Below are 25,069 nucleotides of genomic sequence, written 5' to 3' on the forward strand. Positions count from 1 at the left end.
TTACAAAAATTACAAAAATTACAAAAATTACAAAAATTACAAAAATTACAAAAATTACAAAAATTACAAAAATTACAAAAATTACAAAAATTACAAAAATTACAAAAATTACAAAAATTACAAAAATTACAAAAATTACAAAAATTACAAAAATTACAAAAATTACAATAATTACAAAAATTACAAAAATTACAAAAATTACAAAAATTACAAAAATTACAAAAATTACAATAATTACAAAAATAACAAAAATTACAAAAATTACAAAAATTACAAAAATTACAAAAATTACAAAAATTACAAAAATTACAAAAATTACAAAAATAACAAAAATTACAAAAATTACAAAAATTACAAAAATTACAAAAATTACAAAAATTACAAAAATTACAAAAATTACAAAAATTACAAAAATTACAAAAATTACAAAAATTACAAAAATTACAAAAATTACAAAAATTACAAAAATTACAAAAATTACAAAAATTACAAAAATTACAAAAATTACAAAAATTACGAAAATTACAAAAATTACAAAAATTACAAAAATTACAAAAATTACAAAAATTACAAAAATTAAAAAAATTACAAAAATTACAAAAATTACAAAAATTACAACAATTACAAAAATTACAAAAATTACAAAAATTACAAAAATTACAAAAATTACAAAAATTACAAAAATTACAAAAATTACAACAATGACAAAAATTACAAAAATTACAAAAATTACAAAAATTACAAAAATGACAAAAATTACAAAAATTACAAAAATTATAAAAATTACAAAAATTACAAAATTTACAAAAATTACAAAAATTACAAAAATTACAAAAATTACAAAAATTACAAAATTACAAAAATTACAAAAATTACAAAAATTACAATATTGACAAAATTTACAAAATTTACAAAATTTACAAAAATTACAAAAATTACAAAAATTACAAAAATTACAAATATTACAAAAGTTACAAAAATTATAAAAATTACAAAAATTACAAAAATTACAAAAATTACAAAAATTACAAAAATTACAAAACTTACAAAAATTACAAAAATTACAAAAATTACAAAAATTACAAATATAACAAAAGTTACAAAAATTATAAAAATTACAAAAATTACAAAAATTACAAAACTTACAAAAGTTACAAAAATGACAAAAATTACAAAAATTACAAAAATTACAAAAATTACAAAAATTACAAAAATTACAAAAATTACAAAAATTACAAAAATTACAAAAATTACAAAAATTACAAAAAATACAAAAATTACAAAAATTACAAAAATTACAAAAATTACAAAAATTACAAAAATTACAAAACTTACAAAAATTACAAAAATGACAAAAATTACAAAAATGTCAAAAATGACAATAACTAAACAAACTACAAAAATTACAAAAGTTACAAAAATGACAAAAATGACAAAAATGACAAAAATGACAAAAATGACAAAAATGACAAAAATGACAAAAATGACAAAAATGACAAAAATGACAAAAATGACAAAAATGACAAAAATGACAAAAATGACAAAAATGACAAAAATGACAAAAATGACAAAAATGACAAAAATGACAAAAATGACAAAAATGACAAAAATGACAAAAATGACAAAAATGACAAAAATGACAAAAATGACAAAAATGACAAAAATGACAAAAATGACAAAAATGACAAAAATGACAAAAATGACAAAAATGACAAAAATGACAAAAATGACAAAAATGACAAAAATGACAAAAATGACAAAAATGACAAAAATGACAAAAATGACAAAAATGACAAAAATGACAAAAATGACAAAAATGACAAAAATGACAAAAATGACAATAATGACAAAAATGACAAAAATTACAAAAATTACAAAAATTACAAAAAATTACAAAAATTACAAAAATTACAAAAATTACAAAAATTACAAAAATTTTAAAAATGACAAAAATGACAAAAATGACAAAAATGACAAAAATGACAAAAATGACAAAAATGACAAAAATGACAAAAATGACAAAAATGACAAAAATGACAAAAATGACAAAAATGACAAAAATGACAAAAATGACAAAAATGACAAAAATGACAAAAATGACAAAAATGACAAAAATGACAAAAATGACAAAAATGACAAAAATGACAAAAATGACAAAAATGACAAAAATGACAAAAATGACAAAAATGACAAAAATGACAAAAATGACAAAAATGACAAAAATGACAAAAATGACAAAAATGACAAAAATGACAAAAATGACAAAAATGACAAAAATGACAAAAATGACAAAAATGACAAAAATGACAAAAATGACAAAAATGACAAAAATGACAAAAATGACAAAAATGACAAAAATGACAAAAATGACAAAAATGACAAAAATGACAAAAATGACAAAAATGACAAAAATGACAAAAATGACAAAAATGACAAAAATGACAAAAATGACAAAAATGACAAAAATGACAAAAATGACAAAAATGACAAAAATGACAAAAATGACAATAATGACAAAAATGACAAAACTGACAAAAATGACAATAATGACAAAAATGACAAAAATGACAAAAATGACAAAAATGACAATAATGACAAAAATGACAAAAATGACAAAAATGACAATAATGACAAAAATGACAAAAATGACAAAAATGACAAAAATGACAAAAATGACAAAAATGACAAAAATGACAAAAATGACAAAAATGACAAAAATGACAAAAATGACAAAAATGACAAAAATGACAAAAATGACAAAAATGACAAAAATGACAAAAATGGCGAAAAATAACCAAAACGACAAAAATGACAAAAAATAACCTTAATGACAAAAATGACAAAAATGACAAAAATGACAAAAATGACAAAAATGGCGAAAAATAACCAAAACGACAAAAATGACAAAAAATAACCTAAATGACAAAAATGACAAAAATGTTGAAAATGTCTATATAAAAAAGATGATGAAAATAGGAAAATTTAAATTAAAATAATAAGTAGAACATAAATTCTATAAAAATTTTTTTATTTGTTGTTTAATTGCAGGTCTCAAGCGCGTCGCCTGGCCTCCACCAGCTCAGGAGGGTGAGGAGTACGCCGAACAGGTACAGTCCAACCAATATCCTCAGCATCAGCAATACCAACAACAACAACAGCAACAGCAATATCATCAACCCCAATATCATCAACCCCAGCCTCAATATCAATCATCCTATCAACCTTCCCAGCAGCAACAACAACAACATCAACAGCATCAATTTTATCAACAGCCTTCTCATAAACCGCAACCGACTTACTCTCAACAGCATCCTCAGCAGCAACAGCATCAACAGCCTCATCAACCGCAGGAACGAATTATTCCGATTCAAAGGGTAAGCAAAGTTTTTCTTCTTCTATCCCGAGTCGCAACCCTCCCTCTCTCAATGAACTTTCAGCTGAAAGCTTTTGAATTTAACAAAAAAAATGTCAGCCCATTTTCAAGTCTCATCCTGACTCGAAACAGCCTCAACAGAAGCACAAAAACGAACCACGAAGTCTTCTTTGAAAATTGTCACACATTAACTAATGAAGGATTTCTCTCCGGGGTTTTTCTCCTTCTTTTCTCTTTGACTCTGCAAACTTCCAACGAATCATACAAACATATAAGTGACCACTTGTGGGAAAATTGCTAACCGCAACCCGTGGGCTAAGTGGGCTTCATTAGGAGTTATTCTTTCAGATGGCGACGCGTTGCAGAATAATCATATAATTATCGCTGCAATTGAAGATTTTGCCGAGGTTTTACAACACAGACTCGTGAGAGTGAAAGAATTTATGTAGGTACATATGTGGCCGACTCTTGACAGGAACAATTGTGAAGTCGTTAGAAGTCCTTTCAAGAAAACACATCAATCGGAATGTAGTAATTAAGTCGACAAATAGCTCACTGCTTTTGTGGAATGAAATACAATCTCAAGTGGCTTTCATTAAACATGGTTGTATTCAAAAATGCGCTATGAATTGCTTAAGCCTATAATGAGCTTTGAAACGAGATTATCCGTGGTGTTCTTCGTGTTTGTGAAGTGAAGAATGAAATGGCAAAAAAAATCATTAGGGTGAAACACTTTACTTTCATCCAGAACTGTTATTCAAATAAGTCAAGATTTCGATTAAATGATCAAATTCATTCCAATTCAGTCAAAATCAATGGCAAATTTAAACAAAAAAAAACTATTAATAGTTCTTCGAAGATGCTCATACCAAAGTTCAAAAGTTTTTCTATGTAAATAAAGCCACCAACAAAACATCAAAGTATCTTCAAGTTATTTTTCGAAAGATGCAAAGCGTTGAAAAGTCAACAGTCAAGCTGTTGCATTGACTCTCAATTTCTATACATTAATATAATAACTTTTTTTCATGATCTCTCAAATCAAACAATTCAATAGTGTATGGATTTTAATGTAAGCCTCCATTCACAAAGAAAGATTATTTTACCGACAGCCTCGATAATCTTCCAGATCATCTGCCACAAACTTTCATATCCATTTTCAGTCAAGCACAAAAACACAAATCCCAAATGAAACTCCACTTGCAGTTGCATTCTAGCTAATCCCGGCGACACATTTGAATAGTCATCAAATCAACCCATCCATATTGAGTAACTTCAATCCGTCATCGAGTTGAATTTTTTTTTTCGTCTCATATTCGATGGTGAATTTGGCGCATACTTTTGCATTGCCAAACAGGTTGACAATTTTTCACCGCGCCCGTATTCACTTTCAGCGTATCAATTTGTCATCTCCGAAGCAAAAATGGAGTCGAACCAAAAGGGCAACAACAAAAAATGCCGGTTTTCCGCAAGAAATCAACGGCGAGAAAATTGGGATACCTACCCCTACAACAAATTTCCAATTCCGTGACAAGCGCGCTCGGTTTGACTCTCGATCAGCGACGCTAACGACATTGATGATGAAATTGCGTTTGTTCGGCAGGCCTACGGCAGCCTGTTCGATGTTGGTTTTATTTTCGTGGATGTCAAAATATTTCCAGCCCCTTTCGCTCAAATTCCCATTTTGGCTGGCAGTTTTTACGCGTTTTTTTTTAATTCTGGTATAGAGCTTCCAAAATTGATCGACAGGCGGTTAAAAGGTTGCGTATGCATAGAGAGGAGGTCCGGAAAAAATAGAGCATCACAATGATGGATTCTTTTTCGATGTTCCAGATGAATAGCACTATCAAATAATATTGGCGGGTTCGCTTTAAAAAATTCATTCCGGAGAATTTCAAGGTAACTAAGTCGCATATTGGAAAACAACTCCGCGATGTGCTCTAACAAAAGCGGAAAATTATACAAATCAACAATTCTAATAAAAAGGTAAAATAAATTTTGTTTTTTTCTTTTTTACATTTCTTGATTCAAAGAGTAGTGAATACGTAAGACTTACCAGATGAAAGGCAGGTACTTCAAAGTAGCCTTGGTACCTTTCTTGTCCGATATTTAGTACTTTCAAAGGACTTAAGAGATTTTGACCAACAGTGAAATATTAATAAATTTGAATCCCATTATAAAAAACCAAAAATTCAAATCTATTTTATTTATACTTTTTTTTTTGTTCATTTCAAGTGGATTTAAATCCAAACACGGAAATTGGAATTCTGATTTAAAATTCATTTTAGAAAGGCAGACAAACACTGAAATTTCGATTCTAGAATAAAGATAATTAAAGCGAAAATCCTTGTTTTGTTCAAACGGATCAATTTGAACTTGAAATCTTTTCGGCGGGTTGCACTCAAAATATCACTTACTAAAAATTATAAAGCTCTATAGATAGTGATAGAGAAGTATTAGAGTTTAACGTCATTCTTTTACAATTACAAATTTTTGACAAATAAAATCCGATAAAGGAAAAAAACGAATAAATGTATTATTTGCTTAAAATGTTTGAAGGATAATTTGAAATTTTTGATTTTTTGAATTCAAAACGTAAAATACCAGCCGGAATTGATGAGGTATCTTCAAACGGGGCATCATGCAAACTGCGGGGTTAGATGCAACATTTGTATACCACAGCGCTGATTTAATTTTCAATTTAATATAACCTAATCAAGTTTTCTTCAGAAGACTACAAAATGATGACGACATAACTTCTCACATCTTATAATATTTCTTAAAGTTTTTTTTATTTATTATACTAGCTGATCCCGTACGAACTTCGTTTCGCTTTAATTCATTGGTACGTCAAAATGAGTTTAGAAAATGAATTCGAAACATTCTTTCGACAATTTTGGGTAAAAAATTCAACAGTGTTTAAAGTCGCTACTACTATTACTTGAAATTCAAATTAAACAGTTGATTGGCTTTTTATTAAAATTTATGTGAGAGTGTTTTCTTCTCGATCGATTGCAAAATCTAGACATTATGGCAGAAACATGTACTATTTGTTTATGTGCACGACTCTTTTGCTTGACCTTCACACTTAAATTGGTATCAATTAACTGCTTAGAACAAAATTATTGCACAAAACATTGAACATTCGATGAAACCCTCTTTTTCTGTCCCATGGCCCGAAATTCGATAATTGAAACCAATTTTACGTTCCTCAAAACTCCCTTGTGCCATTTTCCTTTTCAAATTATATGTAAAATAACGTCAGGAACTTGAAAACAGTGAACAGAGAATATAGACGCCCCATTCGCCGAGTCAATTGCTCATAGTTTATAACCCTCATCTGAACATTTTCATCTCAATCCGATGTATGATCACGACAATATCGCGAAAACAGTGAGCAACTAACATGGACGGCCTTTTTTCACCACGATTCAAAACTTGACACCTGAAATCAATTATCTTTTCTGTTAAACTCCCATGTGTCAATTTTCATTACATTTCTATGCTCAATCAAGAGAATATCGTAAAAACAGTGAACAGATAATAACCCCTTTTGCCGACCCCTGAGTCAAGATTTGAAACCTGAAAGCAAAAGAGCGTCCCTAAAAACTCCTATGCGGCAATTTTGATCTCAATCCAATGTAGAATAACGTCAATATCGTAAAAACATTAAAGTTGGGTATGGACGACTCCTTCAGCCGACTTCTGATCCGCAATTCGAAACTCGAAATCGATTGCTCGTCCCTCAAAACACTCATGTGCTAATTTTCATCACAAACGATCTATAATAACGCCAATATCGCAAAAATATTAATCAGTAGATATGGACGACCCCTTTGGCCGACCTCAAACCCTAAATATGATAACTGTAATCGATTGCTCGTCTCTCTCAAAACACTCATGTGCAAATTTTCATCACAATCCGATGTATAATAACGCCAATATCGCAAAAACATAAATCAGGGGATATGGACGACCCCTTTGGCCAACCCCTGACCCTAAATTTGATAACTGTAATCGATTGCTCGTCTCTCAAAACACTTATGTGCAAATTTTTATTACAATCCAATGTAGAATAAAGCCAATATCGCAAAAACATTAATCAGTGGATATGGACGACCCCTTTTGCCGACCTCAAACCCTAAATTTGATAACTGTAATCGATTGATCGTCTCTCAAAACACTCATGTGCAAATTTTCATCACAATCCGATGTATAATAACGCCAATATCGCAAAAACATAAATCAGTGGATATGGACGACCCCTTTTGCCGACCCCTATCCCTAATTTTGATAACTGTAATCGATTGCTCGTCTCTTAAAACACTCATGTGCAAATTTTCATCACAATCCGGTGAATAATAACGCCAATATCGCAAAAACATTAATCAGTTTATATGGACGACCCCTTTGGTAGACCCCTGACCCTAAATTTGATAACTGTAATCGATTGCTCGTCTCTCAAAACACTCATGTGCAAATTTTCATCACAATCACGGAAAATAACGTCAATGACGTGAAAACAATATTTGTCTTGTATGGACGACCCCCTTCAGAAGTGGTCGTCCAAAATTCTAAAAACATTGTTCATCATTCCTGGTCCTAATGAGCATCCATACCAAATTTCAGATATCTAGCTCTTAAGACGGCTGAGTCTATAGAGGACAAACAAACAAACAAACATACAGATAATTGCTTTTTATATATATATAGATTAAATTTAATGAATCGAGCAATAAATATGTTAATTTTAACATTTTTCGATGACAATAAAAACTTTACCCAGTATGACGGATTGGCTCAATGATATCACCTACAAACTTTTTATTGGTTTCATCCTCCTATACCAACACTGTTGGTGTAAAAATATTTTTCGAACAATCACCATTTTTTTAAAATAAATATTTTCAAATTGCAGTTTCTTGTCCGGGTCAAGATGCAACAAAATGCAAAACGAAGAGACACCTTGTAAATCTCCTTTCCTTATGCCGGATTATGCTTGTTTTGCATCACGCGTTTGTCAATATTGAAATTTCATTCATCCAAACATTTATTTTCAAGATTTTAGCTATTAGAATTGTTGTAGTATTTTTTTCAACCCCTATATGTATGCAGCATCCTTATGTTTAAAAAAATGTAAAAAATAGTTTTAAGAGAACCAATAATTACTGCAATTGTTGTTTTTATGAGTAATGGCCTTTGAGGCATCACAATTTTATGCGATCTTGAGCGATTTCCCGAACATTGGTGAAAATCACATGATTTTAGAAAATTAAAAATAACTGAAGAAACCAATAACTTTTCTAACTACTTCTATTTGATGTCCCACTAACTTAAAGGCTTTTGATGTATAATGGGTATGATTATCTGTGGGTATGATTTTTGAAAGCCTTTTGATGGTTTATATGAAAATGTAATCGTTTTTTTATACAAATCCAGTTTTGTTTTTTATTCGTAGGCTTTTTTATCGTTATTTCCATTTTAAAGTCTGAATCTATACAACAGCAATTATTAATAGCGTAAAAAAATATTTTTGTGTTTAGATAATTCGCTGTCTCCTTAGCGTTGGACGTAAATTCCTTTTTTCTGTGCGTATTTTCCTGAAATATTCCCACAATTCAATATAGTCCTCAAGGCTCTGATTTTTTTTTAACGATGTAAAATGTTTTTTAGTTTTTAGATCCGAATGAAATCATTGCAAGCAGTTGTAAGCAAAAATGTTTTAGAAAAACTCGTAATATAATTTTACATATTTCAAACAAACTTCGTGAAAAAGAACAGTTTATATTCTTGATTCTGAAAGTTTTTTTACCAGATTTCATGGGTTATCTAAATTTATTTAGATTCTACTGGGATGAGGTTTTTTCAACTAATCTAGCTTACTTAATTTGAATTTCTTATTTTCAAGTAAAATGACTCAACTTATCGAAATTTCTGAAAATATTCGTCTCAGGCTTTTTCAGTCAATCTACTTATATTGATTCTGTGAAAAACTTAATAATAAACTTAAAATAGTTCAGTTTTATTTTTTGCCACTATTTGAGCAACGGAGCAACGGCATTTCTAAGCCTGTGATCATCTGTAGAATTCCGATATTTTGTTTGTTCTAAAGGCCGGTTTTCAATGTTTATATTTCTTATCGACACAGTTTTCAAAACAGTGTCAAAAATTGCTACTTTAAGACACTGTTTTTATTTCCAAGGGAAAAAACAATCGTGGTGTGCAGGCAGGTATTTTCCGGAGTTGCAAAAAACGGTGTGTGTACAAACTTGTTGCAAAACTCCATTTTTTTCTTCACTTGTCGTATTTGTTATTCGGCAAGCCTCGTTGGATTAATTTACTACTCGTGCTGAAAAAATCTTCTATTTTCAAAATCTTACTGATTAAGCAGATATTTTAATATTAGGACAATTGAAGGCTTGAACCAAAGAAAATTTTGACGAAATTTTTCGAGATCAACATTCAATTTAAAGTTTCAGACAACTTTAATTAATTTTGAAAATTTTAAAAATCGTTTTCAAATATAAAATGATAATCAATCAATTATTTGGATTTTTTTCTTAGTTTGTAAAAACCGTGACCAGAATTATTAAATGGGCTCATTTATTATGAAATTTCAAGAATCGGAAACCCCAATATTTTAAACACATCGTAAAACACATATAAAACCCTACACAAATTTCTCTACGCTTTAGAAAAAAACTTCAATTTTCTGTGATTAGACTAAAAACTGCTAAATTGATTAAAAAAGTATAAAAAAAAAACAATTAAATAATTAGAAAACTCAAAGACGATCCACAAAATGTGAAAAAAATTATAAGAAGTGAATATTTTAATTAAAATATTATTTTAACACACTACAAGTTTTAATTTATGAATTTAAAGGAGAAATTTAACTGACATTACAGTCGTTTTTTGTTTCTCATTGTTTTCAAAGATACAGTTACCCTAAAAAGTTCAATACAAAATTCAAAGACTTTAAGATTTACCTCCTTAGAGAAATCTGATTGAGCTTAACTCTTCAATGTTTGACTTTCTCTCAAATGGGTATAGTAAAAACTGGTGCTGTTTAATACACTGGATTCATATTTTTAAACGATTGTTGTGTACGTGTAAAAAAGTTGAAAACATTCGTGAGAAAAACATCCCTCAATTCGAAAAATATGGCAAACTTGGGTTGTAAAACGATCATCTCAAACTCTGGTTGAATTCGGGAAGCCCAAAGATTTGTTTTGAATATTGTTTTCCCATGTGAAGCCATTCCTATTCGAGGTTGGACTGCTATGGTCGAGCAAATTGACCACACAGGCAAGGTTGCCGAAATCACAAAAAAAATTTTAATCTCACAGAGTTTTGAACAGATTTTCATCACAGAATCTGTGTCACAGAACACATAATTTCGAAAATAATCACAGATTTCACAGATTTTTTAGAATTTTGTACATATCTCTAAAATTCTGATCATTTTTGTCAACAATAATTTTGGATTTCTTACTTTGTATTGGATGATTAGATATGATATGATAAGATTGTGATTGTTTATAAAAATTTTCTCAAGTAAACTGTAGAAGATACACGATTTCCAATGAATTTTCAACGAAATCAATGCTTTTTGCACCACAGAACGTCTAGGTAAAATCACAGAGACTCAGAATTTTTTCACAAAAAATCAGAACTTTTTTCGGTAACCTTAAACACAGGAATGATTTTGTAAAAAGGCGGGATCGTCTACAACCTGTTTTTGACGTGATAGAAAACTTTCTAATTTCGAGAAAATCATTAAAAAAAATTTAAATTAAACCGCGAAAAATATAAAACTAAACCAACTTGAAGTCTTAATTTCGAGCAAGGTTGCCGGATTAAATTCTGACTTTCAGTGATTTTACCCAAAATTTTTTTATGGTTTTCTGTGATTCTTTTTCCATTAGTTTCATTCAAAAGTCATGTCTAATTGCGTCTTTCACATTTTACATAAGAAAAATAAAATAATGTTGCCAAATTAATTTTTTTTCAATTCAAAGATAACTATGCACAGTTTATATTGACATAAAATAATTGAATTTTATGTGACAAAGATTCAGTTATGAAAATTGGCTCAAAATCCTGTTAAATAATAGATTATTCTATGAGATCGGCAACTTTGAATTCGAGTCGAATGGATGTTATGACTCATCAAAGCTAAAAAGTTATTAAAAATTGATAATTTAGTTCAAGTTTTGAAAATTTCCGCAAAACGTTGTTAAAAAGATGAAGAAAGATGTGGTTAGATGTAGATTGATTGAGACTAAAAGTTTCAGTTCAGATATAAAAGATATTTTCCAAATAATTTAAAAAAACTGAAAATTGATTTGCACGATTTTGTGCATATCATTTCACATTTCTCTAACATAAATGAAAAAGCAGGAACAAATATGCCATGTGTAAATTTATACATGCTCTAGAAAATGATATGAGTATAGGAATTTGCATGCTTTTCCTAAATACAATTTTGATTTGAGTTGGTGTCAGAGATGCCAATGTGCCTGATTTTTCAGGCGTTGCCTGATTTTTCGAGGCTCTGCCTGACAACCTGATAAGCCATTGATTTTCCCTGATTTTTGAAAATATGCCTGATTTTGCCTGATTTTGCCTGATTTTTGCGAATGTCATGAAAAATGGGTAGTAAGGAACTGGAGTAGATACCATAGCTGAAGTGAAAAAGTGAAAATGTGGCTGAATCAAAGCAATCGAAAGATTCCCGTTAATTCTTATTGCAAAAGAGAGTTGAAGGGAATCTTTTGATTGCTTTAATGCAGTAGAGTTATTCAACTAAGTAGGCTCACGACACATATTGAAGTGAAAATGTGGAGCGATGACCAAAAAAAAAAAACACTTTGAGCGTAATTTCCGTTACTTTTACGTAGCCTGATTTTGCCTGATTTTTATTTCACAAGTTCCCTGATTTTTGAAAATAAATGTTGGCAACCCTGGTTGGTGCTGTTCTTACATATGTATGAAAATTTATAATTTTTTAATTATCAAGATAAGGGTTTGTTGGCTGAACTCTAGAAAGTTGAGAAATCAGAACCAATGATTTTTTTTTTTCACTTTGCACAGTGTTTGGACTTCAATTGTGGCGTTTGAAGCCCAAAGATTAACATTTAAAAACCATCATGTTTATTTTGAAAACCATGAAACAACACGATTTTTAAAATTATGATTATGAAATTTATTCAAATCATCAAGTTTATCAAACAAAAGTTTAAAACTCAAAAACTGCGAAACTCAAAACTTCTATTTGCGTTTTACCAAAAAATCATATTTGTTCAGTATTACTTTTTATAATTGTTCTGATTTCATGGAATTTTGACATGCAAATATCTAATAGATACTTGTTAATAAGATGTTATATTAGATTCAAAACTTTATATCCTCAATTTCACATTTAAGTACTTATTTACCTCAATTACAAAAAGCAACAAAATGATCATGTTTTCAAAGAGCACAGAATTTAAGTGCAAAAACTGACCTATTTGGGGGCTGTTAACATCAGCAACACTGGACAGCTAACACAGATTTCGAAACTGTCGATTCTCTGAGAGAGGGCTTGCAACTTCTAGCGACTCTCTGTGAAAGGGTCTCTAATAGGCGGCGGTCGGAACAAAACAGAGCTAGTGAAAAGTCTACCAAACAAGAACTCAATAGAAAACAAACTTATTGTTCGGGCATGAAAGCTTTTTTGAACACTGATATTGTAGAAGCTATAGAAACTGCTATCAGAAATCGGCGTTTCCATTATTCCGTCCGCCACAGGGGCATTAGATTTAAGTAAGCAATAGGATTTTCCATCATTTCTCGGGTTGAGATTCCAGGGGAGTAACAAAATGAAAATAGGTAAAAATACATTCAATGGAATTGTGCTTTAAAAAAAAAAAGCTGTAGAATTTTATTTGTTAGAAAAAAGATACAAGAGTTGTTTTGATTATTGATCCCAGCTTTACGGAAAAAAGAAAATTTCCAAGAAATTTCAAAGAATTAAAGTATCAAAGTATCAAAAAGAATCTAAAATACCGTGATCCTGGGTAATATTGATAACTTTTTTTAATATATTTTGATTATTTTTTCTGTTAAGAGGAATGTGGCATGTTTTATATTTTTAAAACCAGAACTGGACTCCTATGAACGTAAATCATGGATGCAGAAATTAATTAAACCTCTTTAAATTTGATTTAAAAATCCTTTTCGTCTCTGTTCAGAATTTGATGCTTTGGGGTGACATTGATCAGTCTCTATTCTGACGGTTTTAACAAGTTCTCTTGATCATAAAGGATACAAAACACCTCCATAATATTTAAAAATGGTAGTTTATCAATTGAACCTTGATTTTTAACGTTTTATTTTAAAAATATTTATAAACAAAAAAAGAACTATGATGCTGCCTAAATTTAGGGGCAAAAATAATTATAATTGATAAATAGTTTGAACTTGAAAATACAAATGAAATTATACCTTCACACATTCCCCTAGGCCCTCCTACTTTTTCCATTTTCATTTTTTTCTTGAAAGTTAACGATTTGATAGGGTTCCCATCCATTTGTCCAATATGGGCTTACTCTTGGAAAATGTCCAAATTTTTTAAATATTAAAAATTTATCCTTAAATGACTATTTAAATAGCACTATAACTGTTCATATACAAAGAAAAATAGTTGTTCTTTCACATTAAGCAACCCGTTTGCTTATAAATGCTTTTTCATATCATTAAATCAGCTATTTGTTTGCAAGCCTTGGAAAAATAGGTATTTTAAGATTTTGAAATTAGATTTTTTACTAACAGAACAAAAATTCAAATACAAACCAAATTTTGCATTTTTGATACTCAATTAAAAGGCTTTCAAACGTAGAAAACAGTTTAAAAAAATTCAAACTATAGACTGAGTTATTGATGATAATGTGGAAAAGTTTATTGTTGGTCAAATTTACCCCGGTGATAAAAGTTACCCCGTTTTACGGTACTACAGATTTCAACCAAGTTGTAGAAAATGTAAACAATTTAATGTTTAAAACTTAAACGTCTGGTACGAATATTTTTTTCCATTGAATTTTCTTAAAACTGGGTAGTTTGATTTTTTTGAACTCATGGTGTTTTAAGAAACTAGAATTTATGAGCAAAATATGAATCCTTCATTGAATGAAAGATAAGCTTGCCAGATTGCCCGAATATTTAATACAAAATTTTAGAAAAGTCCGGTCCGGTTCGGTTTCCCGGATTTCATTGAAAAATGCCCAGATTTTGCCCGGATTATTCACATTATCTGCCAAATCGAACAAAAAAACCAATTGTGTAAAAAAAATTTTTTTTTAATTATGCGTGCGAAACAAAATTTTTTGAGCAAGTTTTATGGAAATAATCATGGAAGCGTAAAATACGAAATGAAATTTGCTAATAAATGTTGACAAAAAACAATTTTCAGTTTCTTTTTTTTTATTTTTGTTAAGAAACCAAATTTACTCGGATATCGCCTGAATTTTCGTTCAACAATTTTAAAACCTAATGCCCGGATTTTTCCAGGTTTTATGTTAAAATAGCACGGATTTTTCGGCCCGGGTACGTGCTGAAAAAATTCTGGCAACCCTAATAAAGAAACATGAAAAGATTCAAAATCAGTTTTTCGTTTTAATTTAAGTTTATAAGTTTATCAGTTTCAAATTATCGATAGTTGATATGTTAAACAATTCAAATCAAAATTATTATGATGATTCAATAAACGTTACTTTGTGTAACAATCTTTTTTAAAGAGCTTTTCACATTTTTTTATTAATATTTTGATTCAATTGTCAACCTTGACAATGCACATGCCATCTCTTGTTTTACAAACTTTCAATAACGCATGCTTTCAATCAAATTTCATCATAAAAACTCAATTGCTCATCATGACAAAAAAAAACTGTAGCTCAAGTGTTTTTTTTTGTTTTTGCTTCATCCAAAAAACAAGCAGGCACACCTCGTTGTGATAATTTGTAATTACCTTTTTTGAAACGAAGCATTTGCAGAAATCGCTCCCAGGAAATTATGAGCAAGCGTTTCCCATTACACAAACAGAGTGTAATAAAGATATTATTTTAAAAGTGCTTCCCGAGTGCCATAACAGTTGGTGTATTGCTCCTGCTTTCCGGCGAACAACATTAAACACACATACTTTTTCGGCTAATTAAAATTTCCCCAAAATATGGCACCGTTTTGTTCGTTGCTTGCCATACCTACATACAAACGGAACCTACACCGGAGTTGGAGTTAATGCATCCGACAGAACGTGTGAGCTGGAGTTTTTCCCGGGAATTATTTTATTGTGAGCCTCGGCGGAGCTCATAAAATAGCTCCCTGTACGATCTGTTTCAAACATTTTTCCGGAGAAACCGAAGTTATAGGACTACCCATCTCACTTTTCGGTTGTGGCCATTCCGGTTTTAAGAAAGAAAAAAAAAATACGGGGAAAATGGCACACAAAAAACAAACCCGGCAAATGCATGAATTATGAGGTAGCACACATGTTCCGATATTTACTTTCGCGTGCGATGATACACCTTCGTAGGTATTGTAGGCCATATTCGGCAGCACCGAATTGAAGAATCCCAGAAAAAGGGCTCATTCTTGTGTGAATGTGAGCTGCTTCCTACCTACTTTCGTTTTTATTTTTACAATCACCTGTATCCACCTACTCCACCTCTCAGAAAAAAAAACCCAATCGCTTCGGCAAATTTGGAGGACACTGGATGAACGCAGCAGGGAGCCGTGCAGCAAATTTTCACAGGTGCCAAAGCAGAAGGAGCCCACACATTACACTTCCGGGATCTTTCGTAGCTACCAAACCTAACCTAACTACCAGCAACACGCTCGCGAATCGGGCGAATATAAATTGCCGTCGATACCTTACTACCTTTGTAGGACTCCGTGCAGCCGCCACTTTCTGTGTAGAGATACATAATTCTCTCAACTAACTAGCAATGGCAATGTGTTTTACACCAGTAAAAAAAGCCATTTAAAATCAGTCAGTAGTGCTCTGGTAAGGATTCGGGTCACGAAACGGGGCGCAAACCATTGTTTGAAAATTTTGAGAAATCACTTTAATAATAATCGTTAAATACTTTAAAGATCGTTCTGCCGTAAAAACTCAATAAACCTGGAAATTTGAAAAATTTTGATTTGCAAAAATGCAATGCAAATGCAACCAAATTGAGGTAGATATTCAGCATTTCTTGATGTTAATTTTCAGGCAATAGCGAGACAAGGCATCATTGAGATATCGAAATTTATTTTATGGGTAGCAAAGTGAAGCAAAAGTGAGATGTCAATAACAAATGATAATATCATAAGGAGTAGATTTTTCAACGACAGCAAATCTAGGTGTCAACAAGGCTCATTTACATTCATTTTATAGCAAAATAAAACAACACGAGGTACCAAGCCCGTGCGAAACATCCATCCATGGGGGGAGAGGTGAGGGGGGGGGGGGGGGTTCAAAGTTTAAATTTAGTAGGAAGTTATAACAATACCAAAAATACACAATAAAAAAGGAAATTTATTTCTTATACCATTTTTTCACTCATAACCATTCCACAACTCTTCTTTAAAAATTCGTCAACAATCTATTATTTCACAGAATTGGGAAAAGTTAACAAATGGAAAAATCTTTTTTCGCAGATGTCAAAATCACCTGAGGTCTTGGAGAAAGTAAATTAAAACATTTATTTCAGAATTTTTTGTTATATTTTAAAGTTTTGTCAGAAAAGTGCAGAATTTTCTTGAATAATTTTCACCTATTTTAAAAAGTTTCAGGACATCAAAATTTATCAAAATTAGCTCTTAAATTCTTTGGACATCGGAAAAATGTGAATTTTGTGGGATTGTGTAATTTTTCAATACCCTTTCGAATGTGAAGATGAAGAACAATGAACACGAATTTAACAAAAAAAATTCGTAAAAATTGGTTTCTTGAAGGATATTTCGTATCTGCATAATATTTGTGATGATATAAAGGTTTTTTTTTCGTAAAAGTTATTAGAAATAAAGTAATGGATGAACTTGTTAAGATACACATTTAAATAAAACCAATTTAAAGGTCGAGGTAGGATTACAAAAATTTTGCAAAACTTACTAATCGAAATTGACAATTTATAATTAGTTTTAATGCGTGAATGTCATATCGTGTTGTAGAATGAAGTGTCTTTGGTCTAGAGCGATGAGAATAAAATACCGTCGGAGGCTAGCGAATTTTCTGACACGTTGGTAAAAAATTATTATTTTAACAATTTTTGGGATCAAGTTATTTTACATTACTACGGAAAATTAATTTCGTGAATTAAAAATTTAACTTGAAAAAAATCTCCACGGGGGGGGGGGGGGGGGGAAGGTTTAGCATATAACCCATCCCCCTCCCCATCGGTTTGAACGGCTTGCGAGGTACCTACTACGAGCTTAGTGTCAAAGTTAATGAAGAATTTAGTTTGAGAGCAGAAGCAGGCATCATGACCTTCTTTTTCGGTTAGGGCCTGACCTGAAATGTACTTTCTCGACGCGATATCTCAAGAACGGTTTAAGCTAGATTCATGACATTTTCTGACTTTTCCTTAAATGAGGAGCTCTACATTTTCTCATTGTCTCATTATCATAGGGTTGCCAGAGTCAACCAGCAAAGAAAGACAATTAACCTGTTAGGGTCACATATAGACTTGGCTGGAGGAGGATTCTGAGGCCTATAATAGTTTGGAACTCCTCCCTCTCACTGGAAGGGGGAAGGGGTTTCTTACACAAAAGTAACAAGTCTCCATAGCTCGAGCACTGATCATGCTCATAGAACCAAGTTTGGCATGGGAGTGCATTTCGGTACAAGGAATTTTTTCATGTTAGTTTGGCATCCCTTTTTTTCCAGTGGAGAGATAGGAAGGAAGGGGTGGGGGGAGCTCTTACAATTCTTTACATAGCTCGAGAACTTATCTAGCAAATGAAACTAAATTTGGCGTGTAAAGGTACGAGAAATGTTTCTATGATAAACTAGCTGACCTGGTAAACTTCGTTTTACCCGTTACTTAATATACTTAATATACTTAATATTAATATACTTAATATACTTAATATAAATAGTTGATTTTGTGTAGGAGCTCCCTTCCATAAAAAGTAATAATCTCGAAACTATTATACAAATCATCTCTGACCCAAAAAACCCTCGGATACCAAATTTCACTTCATTCCGACCGACCATTCATACGTGATGTTGTTACAAAGAAAACGCCTCCATTTTTATATATAAGATTGAAGCCCCTTCTTTCTTTCAGGGGGGAATTATAAAGGGGTGAAGAGCATAAAAAGGCTATTTGAGTACGATAAACATTACTATGAATATTATGTTTTCACCCCTGTCTGTCTGTTCCCTATAGACTCGATTTTCTTGAAACTAGGCAGGTGGGTGCTTTTGAGACCGGGGAATGTTCCTAAATCCAGTTTGAGACCACTTCTTCTTGCTAGAAACAGGAAGGGGGTAAACAATCATTAGATCTATTCAAGCAAATGATACCACATTCGGTATGGGAGGGGATTTGGCTACGAAAAATATTTCTATGAATGTTTGGCACTCCCTTCCTTTTTCCAGAGGGAAAATATGAAGAGGGAGGTGGGCTCGAGACTCGAGAATAAGTCCAGCGAATGGAACCAGATTTGGATGATTTGCACACGAAAAATGTTTCAGTGATTATTTGAGACCCCTCCCTTCATCCATTGAAGCAATTGAAAGAGGGAGGGGGGCTTCCATACAATTTTTATTGCAAAATTCGATAACTATTCGACTAAATGGAACCAGCTTGGTTTGGGAGGATATTTGGATATGGGAGAAGTTTCTGGGATTGTTTGAAACTTCTCCCGATTTGCATTGGATGAGTGCATCGATGGATGGGAAGAGGCGAGGGGGTCCATACAATTTTTTGCAATACTCGATAACTGATCAAGCGAGGGGAATCAAATTTGGCATGCGTGGTTATTTGGGTGAACAGAATGTTTTCAAGATGGTTTGAAGCTCTTCCCACCTTTTATTAAAAAAACATAAAGGGGGAGGGGCTCCCTTATAGTTTTTTGCATCTCCCCAGTAATAGAGCAAATGGAACTTTGTTGCAAAGTGAATGTGAAAGATTATTACGTTCACCAGAAGTAGTAAGGGTCGAAAATTTGCATCCCTACACAGCTGATAACATTGCTATTGAGAAAGTTGAGTCCATACGTCATCTCAGTGTTTTTGTGGATAGGTCCCCAACACTCAAGAAACATTAAGCGGTCACGGTGGCAAAAGCAAAATTTAATTTTCTAAGTTACTCGCTTGTTTAGCCGATCATTTACCTATCTTTTTTGAATTTTTCGTTTCTCCTTCATTGTTGATACCTCTTAAGGTGAGTTCAATTTATAATTTTAGTTATGAAAACCAATAGTAGCAAAAAACAAGCATTATGATTCTCAGTAGGGTCTTAGGAATAATAGGCCCTATAATAACCTATTTTTCAATGACATTTTGCTTAAACAATGCATTGATATAAAATATTAATTTTTTATACTATTTGATTTTTCATTTCAAAATTATTTTACACAAATAGTCTTTCAACACATTCCACGCGCTTGTACCGCTTAAAAGTGATTTTTATCCGTTCGTGTATCAAAAAATCTCAAAATTGTCTATAATTTTGATAACTCAAATCACAAAAAACCAACGAAAAAAAGAGAAAAAAGTTTTTTTCCACATGTTTATGATGATTTTGAAAATCAGTTTTTTTGTTGAAAATGTGGTGTTTTTGTCAACTTTAACAAAATCATTAATTTTAATATATGGATGATTTTTTTTTTTTGAAATATTTTTAGTATGTTCAGAAGCCAAAAAACACGGCTTCATTTTGTAGAAAAAAAAATTGTTTATATCCAATATAGTTGGTTTGAAAAGCGAACAAAAACAGTCGCAAATGAGTGAATTCACGTCACAAAAAAGGGAAGTTTTTAATTTTACGAGAAAACTCTGACTTTTTTGAAATAAAAAAATGAGATTTTTATTAAAAATGATGAGACGATTCTAAAACACTAAAATAAAAAATTTTTTTTTGGTGAATCTTTAAATGAAGACAGTAGTTATATTAACATATGATCCCTCAAATAAAAAAAAAATTTGGTGAATCATTAAATGAAGACAGTAGTTATTTTAACATATGATATCTCAATATGTTGCTATCAGCATAACTTCGTTTGTGGTTGTTTAATCGTGAAGTTCCGTACACCAAATTGTGGGTAATTGTTTTCTTTACAACTCATTCGAAGATACCGATATTCTATTTCCACAGAGAGAACAGGAATTCAAAGATGTATGTACCAAAGTCTGAAATGGATAATTCTAGCGTAAATTCACGTCACAAAAGTAATTAGTCACAACAAAATCAACTTAAACTTAAAAATGACCAAATTATATTCATTTTGAAGGAAATTCAATTTGCGACCGTTTGCTACAATTTTTTCCATTTTCAAAAAAATTGGTTGACTTCTAGAACGATAACAGTGCAGAAAAGTCCGGAAAAGCTATTTCACGTCACGGTAGAATGTTTTTTTTTCGTATTAAATAGAAACATTTGAAAATACCTTCTAAAATATTTCAAATTATGATACGGATTTGGTTAAAGAATCGTTTAGTAACAAAAAAGTATTCGTTGGGAGAAATTCGGGCATTCTTTTTTCAAGTTATCAAACCAGAATTTTGGATATATCCGGAAAAATTTGACGAAACTACAGAAGCCAGGAGCTATTTAACAAAAATTAAGGAGAAAAGCATTTGAAAAATCGTTTAATAAATCTAGCTTGAAAACTTTCATTTTGGGCGATATAATTTAAAATTACTATGACGCCATTTGAAGTTTTTGTTCGTTTTTCCAAAATATGCGAAAAAATCCGGACAAAATCAGGATTTTTTTTCAACAAAATATGGGCAACCGGGTCGGACCGATCCTTTCCCAATTTAATTTTTCATTAAATATCTAGGCAAGTCCGGGTAGAACTAGGTAATCGGATAACCTAATTTAACTTATTTGATTTGAACTTACAAGAAGTTATTTTTAAGGAAGCCTTCAATTTAAAAAAAATAAAATTAATTTTTAAAAGTAAAAGGTTAATATTTTGCGGTTCAAATCGGATTTATGCAAACCTTATCCTAGTTGAAGATTTCAGCTTAGAATTTGGTTCTTGAAAACAGCTGAAATATTGACAATGTTGAACACTACGCCAAAACATACGGGGTTCCTTAAAATTTGTTGAAAAGAAGATACATGTTATTACTTTTCACTAAAATCAATTTATGTAGATGGTTTTTTTTAATAAGTTTTTCAAAAGACGAAGCTTGCAAAATAAACTGAAATTCTACATAATTTTTGTCATTTTCAGCTGGATTGTGCTTATGTTTTAAAATCAAACTTTAACAACCAGATTTATAAACCTACGATCTCGTGCAATTTGAATTCCTTACCGAAATAGCCATCTTGATCATTTTATTTTGGTTGTGGATAGAGATGTACCGAATATTCGGTCGGCCGAATATTCGGCGCCGAATACCGCCAAAAAACCGTTGAGCCGAATATTCGGCTCACCGAATAGTTGAGCTAGGTATTCGGCCGAATAGGCCGAATAGGCCGAATATTTATTTTTTTAAATTAAAATAAATTGACTTTTCAAATTTTTCAACTGATGTTGGACAGTTTTTAAAATATCCAAAAGTAATGTAGAAAAAGCTTTAAAATAACCAAACTTATGGTTTCAGTCAAACATTTTAGGTGTACCCGTGTATTTTTCACTGTAGATAGCTTTATATATCGATTACACTTCTTGATATATCCAGACTTGTCCATAAACCAAACAAGGAATCCGAGAAAAACTAAATTTGACCGGGAGCAAATAAAAACTCAAATGTCTCTTTAAAACTTTTTAAATTTTGCGTTACAAAACGATTGTTTAGAGTAAATTTATTGGTTAGATACGATTTAAGCACTGCTGTTGTGATTCGATGAAAAATTTAAATTTGAAGTAATTTTATTTCTTTTCCTTTTGTATGTTTGAGAATGATGCCTATTGCCTAGTTTCTGTTGAGATTTTCCTATCTTTTGCAAGTTTTTAAAGAATTTTTCAGACCTAGCCGTGTGGATACGTGTCGTAGAAAGTATTGCAAGCTTAAGGTTAAAGATCATCGTTCATCTTGGCAACTAATTTTAAGACATCTAGAAAAATTAGATATTCATCTTATTCGATATAGAAAAATGCAAATTCAAATAGCTTAACACTTGTTTTGAAATGTTTTGTACTACATTTCACTGGAACCCAATCTCTTTTGTGATAAACGTCCTAGAAGCTACAAGTCATCTGATGTACTTCCAGCTAATGGTGACATTTTGAAAATCAAAGAGATCTCTACTTAAAAAAGATCTGATGAATTATACATCTGGTTAGAAATAATCGACTGAAAAACATGAGGGGCATTAAGATAGCAGAAATAGAAGAAAAATGATTTTTTTGTTTAGTTTTGTATTGAAAATTCAACAGAATATTCGACCGAATATTCGGCCGAATATTCGTTTGGCCGAATAGTTGAAAAGGTCACTATTCGGTATTCGGCCGTTCGCCGAATACCACTATTCGGTACATCTCTAGTTGTGGAACTCATTTCCGAGTTGAATCTGAATCTGAATTTTTAGCAGTACATAATTCTGAATTTGAGTTTGGAACCTGAATTCAAAATTTGAATTTTCAATCCGTTTCGAGATTTCGATTAGTTTTCTGCAATGTACATAAAAACGGTTTCTGAAATAGAAATAAAAGCCAAAAATTGAAATAAGATTCAAGGCCATCAATCATGAATCCATAATAATAATTCAGATATTTTGGGTATCATTGACTATACTTTATTTTAATTATGTATTTTTTATCTGACTTGCAAATGTTATTAAAAAAAATTGAATGATAAATCTATATCGCCATTTTGAATCTCTGTTATGCTTGCATTTTGCATAAAAATAAAGTTCTAGAAATTCGAACCTGAATATGAAACAAAAACTCTGAATGATTTGTAAGTTTTTATTTCATATTTGGAAAAATATTAAATTATTCATCATTGATCAAAAGATGATTTTGATATGGAAAAAAATAACACATTTTAAGCAGATATACAAAATTTGACAAACAAAAAGACTTTTTACATGTTAACAATTATGTATTTAATGTTCCAAACTTAGCCATCCAAACTGTGCTTCTCTTCCGATCGGCACTGCTGGATCGATGCCCAGGAATAGAGTGAAAAAAACATCCTGGCATGCAATTGAAACGCAGAAATGAGAGCCACTTTACGACTTGAAAATTTTCTTCCGAATACGACATAGCTTCATCCGACATACCTACATACATACATCCTACATATGTAGGATATTTGAACGGAAGACGCAAGGTAGCGCGCGAATAAAACGAAAAGTGTTCTTGTGCGGCGAAAATTTACGACGTTTGTTTTCGAGGTTTTGTTTTTCTTTCTTCTATCCTGTAACTGCTGAGACCAATTTCAGTTTTTATAGTTTTTTTTCGGTTAGGCCTCCTGCGAAGGTTACAGCATGTTAGTTTTATATTTATTTTTCGTTCGACCTTTTTCCAAACCAACCAGGTGTGAAAAGGTACCTCCCTGTCGCTAAGCATGCATACATGTGTTCCAGTTTGTTTGTATGTTCGAATGGATCGGAACGAAACTGTCAGGAATATGCGGTCGATTTGGGTAAAGTGGTGTCCTTTTATTTACGACCGTATGCCAGCTATGAATCATCCAAATTGGATGCAAATATTATGGGTAGTTTTCGAAAATGAACCAAAAAAACGCAATGAAGTTCGACTCGCATCACTGGAATTAGTTGAACTGAAACTGAAAAGTTGGTAGTCGATTTCAATTTTCGTGCGCATTTTAATGCGTCAACTGGCGTCAAACTGCTGTAGGTACGGATTCTTATTTTACACCATGTTGAGAAAAATGATGCGAAAATTGGCTCCGTCTGGTGGCAAATTAAAATTCCTTTGCCACGGATGAGACTTATGAAATGACTGCTTGCATTCCGGGCATAATCTGTTTCCAAAATTTTTAATAATCAGCTGCATGAGGATGCACATTGAAAAAAAAAATGGTCAGTTCTTTAAGCAATAATGAATCTGATTCATCTTACTTAACTTTTTGAAGAACTAAATAGAAGAAATACAGCCTAAATTAGACTAAATTTATGTAAGTTAACTTTCTCCAAAAAGAACTTTCAATTTATTTTCAGAAGCTTCATAATTATTACAGTGCACCATCATCGGTTTGCTGTAATAAATGGAAAATGGAACGATGTGGTGTTGGCTTGCCAAAATTAGCAAACGGCTCCTAATGAAATTTTGCTTCCCGTCCTCTTCTTCGACTGAAATCGCCTCCATCCATCGATATGGCATGAGAGAGCGCTATGAAAATATGAAGCTCTCAGCTCCCACCACGAGTCCAGCAGCCGAGGTTATCAAAAAGTTTATTGAAACTTATGGTAATGTGGCGCGAATGGAAGATTTTTGGCAGGTGGAGCTAGGTTAGGCTACTATAAGAATCGCCAAAATGGGAAGCAAAGGCGATGAAATTAACATTAATTAGTGGAAATTAACGCT

General features: G+C 31.4%; 1 protein-coding gene across 1 annotated transcript in view; it reads left to right on the forward strand.

Annotated features, from left to right (window-relative positions):
- The window catches only part of LOC129750708 (uncharacterized), a 284,287-nt gene that overhangs the window by 123,332 nt on the left and 135,886 nt on the right, over positions 1-25,069 (forward strand). Inside the window, exon 6 of the mRNA XM_055745710.1 lies at positions 3,049-3,374. Coding sequence (XP_055601685.1) covers positions 3,049-3,374 — 326 coding nt within the window. The remainder of the gene's footprint in view (positions 1-3,048; positions 3,375-25,069) is intronic.

The sequence above is a fragment of the Uranotaenia lowii genome, chromosome 3 (assembly GCF_029784155.1).
Source record: "Uranotaenia lowii strain MFRU-FL chromosome 3, ASM2978415v1, whole genome shotgun sequence".
In the NCBI taxonomy this organism is placed as follows: Eukaryota; Metazoa; Arthropoda; class Insecta; order Diptera; family Culicidae; genus Uranotaenia; species Uranotaenia lowii.